The sequence below is a fragment of the Rosa chinensis genome, chromosome 4 (assembly GCF_002994745.2).
Source record: "Rosa chinensis cultivar Old Blush chromosome 4, RchiOBHm-V2, whole genome shotgun sequence".
Taxonomy (NCBI): Eukaryota; Viridiplantae; Streptophyta; class Magnoliopsida; order Rosales; family Rosaceae; genus Rosa; species Rosa chinensis.
This window is the reverse complement of record NC_037091.1, coordinates 17,618,873-17,622,654: the sequence shown is the minus strand read 5'-3', so window position 1 is coordinate 17,622,654 and position 3,782 is coordinate 17,618,873. Positions and strand designations below refer to the sequence as shown.

Genomic DNA, 3,782 nt, shown 5'->3' with positions numbered 1-3,782 from the left:
CTGGGGAGGATATCCCTACGGCATTAATTTCGGAATACAAATCCTATCCACCACTGCCTGAATTTGGAAGTGATGCATGTGCAATTCAAAAACTGATCAATTGATCAGTCTGCTCCCCTCTGAAGACCAGAAGTATAGACCATTTTTGTACTACTGCAAGTCAGTCCTGATATCTAAAAAGATCAAAAATCCAATTCATGTTCATTCCTCGGCATTACTAAAAGGAATGAACTCAAAAAGAAGTTTCTTTACACATGCTTTGACTTATGATCAACAAACATAAGTTTAATACGAAGTATATTTATGTTTACAAATGAATTGAAGCATGCTAATAAGACTGAGCAAGGAGACTTTCAAAGTTGTGAATATGTGATTCCCAGTTCTAGTATGTCAATTAGCAAAACATGTAACCAGGACTTAAATAGAGCTAGAAGCCTAGAAGGAGCAGAAATTTACTAATAAAGCTGTGAATGCCCATTCACTAAACATGCGACTTCTTTTCCTTTGGCAGCTAATCAACGAAGGATGCCACAAACAGACTTCTTCCAGCAGTGGAATAAAAGCTTTATCTATTTTCCCTAATCCCCTGAAATTAATGAATGATGCCACAATCACTTTTTTTTGCACTGAATTGATGCTGAGTGTCTGTAAATCAAGATGAAGGATCAAAAAACATCGAAAGAAAATGAACAGCTCATCAAGCAGTCATACAAAAACATAATAAAGGGGGATGCCCTGAAAGAAAACTTTGGTGTTGCCAACGTTAGAATCGACCCATTTGGCTTTGGGGCATACATGTTAGTGACTGCCACTGGTTATAGCTCAGAGAGTCCCCTACGAATAATATCTTCTTCCCCTTTAATCTCCTCAAGAAGTCCTGACCATTGAATCTGCACGTACCATATATTACAAAATACTACTGTCTAAACTAATAAATACATATAATGCATAATGTACATACTGGCTTTAAGGAGGACATCATCCAACTAGCTCTAACAATACATAATCAAAATGCATATGTACATGCTTGGTCTAGAAAGGACGTTCAATTTTATTTTATTTTTGGCTTACCCTGTTTAGCATGTAATCTAGTGATTAGAATCATTGTAAAAATTCTTTTTTATTTATTTGTGTGTCATACATATTAATCATTTCGGTTTTGTCGGAGACATTGTATACCTGCTGAACATACAGTTTAGATAACCAAATGAATTTTCTATTTGAATGGATTTATAGGGGTGATCCTTACGTACAAACCTAATGTCTGAAGGTTTTCGATGATTTCAGGAGTTACCTTTGAGCCAACATGGGCAAATATAATATGAAATTATTTTTCATTTCAATACATTAAACGTTTTCCAATGGCATGAAACATTTAGCAGGTCTCGATCGACTCGATCATCACCTTTATAAAGATCTGCTAAATTGATTGTGTTTCAAGCTGTGTAATTGAACGTCAAACAAATAAATGAATCCAATGTTTAGGTAAATAATAAAATTTGACCGAGTTGCACTTTTTGTAAATATAGTCTTCGAGCGGAGATCTAGAGGTGAAAATGAAAACACGTACTAAACTTTTGTACCTGGGCAATGCACAACCCTTAGGCTTCCATCTATACTTGAGATATTGACTATCCGGGCGTCCATTTTTCTGACAGTCGAACTCTCTGTCAATAAAAGGGCAGCTGGATGTGTCGTAGAGTGGGTATGTATCATCGTAAATCCAACTCCCATCAAACAAGTAGCATCTGGTGCCTATTTGCGACTCATTGTTCTTCTTCTCTAGTACTCCTGCAAAGCAATATTGGTTTTCATGTTCAAGAAGCAATAAGATTAGTATTAGAACAGCATAAACAAATAGGCCAAAGCCATTCAACATTTTCCCCATATTGCAGATACAGAAACGCAGAGCAGAGGGACAGTATAAGAGCAAAACCAACGTTTCTTAGGCTTATATGTAATATCAGTTATCACCTGAGGTGGTAAAGGTGTTATTAATTGTTTCATTTGGTACATCGCAGTAATCTAATTAGTTTTGTTCTTCTTCTTCCAAACAAGCATATACCCTCCAACAGAACCATCATCCAAAACAGAATCGCAACCAAATCGATAAAGAGGGATTCCAATAATTGATCAAAGTTCCATAATTTCAATGAAATTTAATCAAAAAAACCCATGAAATATGAACAACAAAGAACGAACCTTTCAAAGAGAAGAGTGGGCATTTGAGATTGGGGTTGGGGTTCCAAATCTCATTGAGAAGGGTGGGCATCTGGTAAATTAGCAGACGAGCTTTCGTAGTCCATCAATTGACAGAAAAAGAGTGTGGAAGGAAGGGAAAAAGAGTGTGGAAGGAAGGGAAAAAGAGTTCGTGGTTTAGGCTCGTTTCCTCGCATGGAGCTTCCAACTGTTACATCTTCAACAGCTGTGAGTTCTGAGATGAACGTAATGCAAGATAAAGTTAAGAAGCTTGAATCAACTGTGGACACTATGCGGTCACAAAATGCACAGCTAATGACAATGTTGAAGAAGTTCCTGATGAATAGCCAAGGCTGTTTTGCTGATACAGAAAACATTGACATGAATATCGTAGTACCCAACAGTGAAGAAGATGATGTCTTTGGAAGAGATGAAGACGGTGTCCAAAACAATGGAGATAATTCTGAAACAGAGGATTTGGAGGAAGATTTGTGATTCATAAAGTCATTTTTAGTAATTTTTGGATTAGGATTTAGCTAGTCTAGCTTGGCAAACAATTTTTCTTTTTATTAGCTATTATTATTTTGTGGGTAGAATTTTGTAAACTCTATTTGATTTATGATTTAATAAATCTTTCGATTAATATTAAAAAATTAATTTTTTAAATATTCAAATTATTTTGAAATTTTTAAATAAATAATTATCAAATGAGACAAACAATCCAGCCTCATTTAAAGTCATTTGCAACAAACAATGATTCTTTTGCATATGTTGCAAATCATTATATGCAACATTATATGCGATCTTGCTTATTATTTTTTTCAACAAATATTTATTCTTGCATTTTATATTTTCGACAACTATGCTAATTTGACATATCTTTATAAAGATATTGGCGACAATTCAGAGTTGTCGTAAAAAGACTAAATTTCTCGCTTAATTAAATATGCGACACCTTTCGGTTGTCGCAACCAGTTGTCGCGTAATGTGTTTTACTGACTGTCAAAAGCGACGAAATAACAGGGTTGTCGTTTTTTCAATATGCGATGCAATAAGTTCCTCGACGAAATTATAAGAGACAAACAAGAAGCCTCGCATATCATTTTCTACAACAAATGCATATGTGTCGCATATTAATATATGCAACAAAAATGAAACCTCGCAGTTATTTTTTGCAACAAAAAAAAGTCTCGCATATAAATTTTCGATCAAACATATAAACCTCGCAGATGGAATATGCAACGTAAACAAGGTCTCCTATATTGGAAATTGTAACAAATATAAAGTCTCGCTTATAGCATTCTGTAACGCACTCTCTTGTCTTGCAAGATGTCATATGCGAGGAACGAATTGCGTCGCCAATTGAAAATGCAACAAACATCCAAACCTCGCATATGGAATATGCGACGTAAAAGAAGCCTCGTATATTAAAAACAGTGACAAATATAAAGTTTCGCATATAGTTTTTGGTAACACATTTGTGAGTGTCACAATTTGTGATATGCGAGGAACCAATTGCGTCACATATTGGAAAAGCGACAACCGTGTAATTTTGTCGCTTTTGACAATCAGTAAAACACATA

The 3,782-nt window shown here is 35.1% G+C and overlaps 1 protein-coding gene across 2 annotated transcripts; it reads right to left on the bottom strand.

The window, feature by feature from the left end:
• Nucleotides 1–301: 301 nt before the first annotated feature.
• Nucleotides 302–2,332, bottom strand: LOC121052896 (protein trichome birefringence-like 43). Of its 2 annotated transcripts, none has more exons than XR_005810172.1 (4): nt 2,203–2,332; nt 1,584–1,791; nt 712–890; nt 302–586 (listed from the first exon to the last, which is right to left on the bottom strand). XR_005810172.1 is itself a non-coding variant. In XM_040518884.1 (4 exons), exons 1-4 carry the CDS (start codon nt 2,270–2,272, stop codon nt 579–581), a joined length of 381 nt encoding a protein of 126 aa, XP_040374818.1. In that variant the 5' UTR covers nt 2,273–2,332; the 3' UTR covers nt 302–578. The 2 variants fall into 2 exon arrangements, 1 of the variants encoding a protein (XP_040374818.1); XM_040518884.1 differs by having other exon boundaries at nt 796–890.
• Between the last annotated feature and the right edge of the window lie 1,450 nt (nt 2,333–3,782).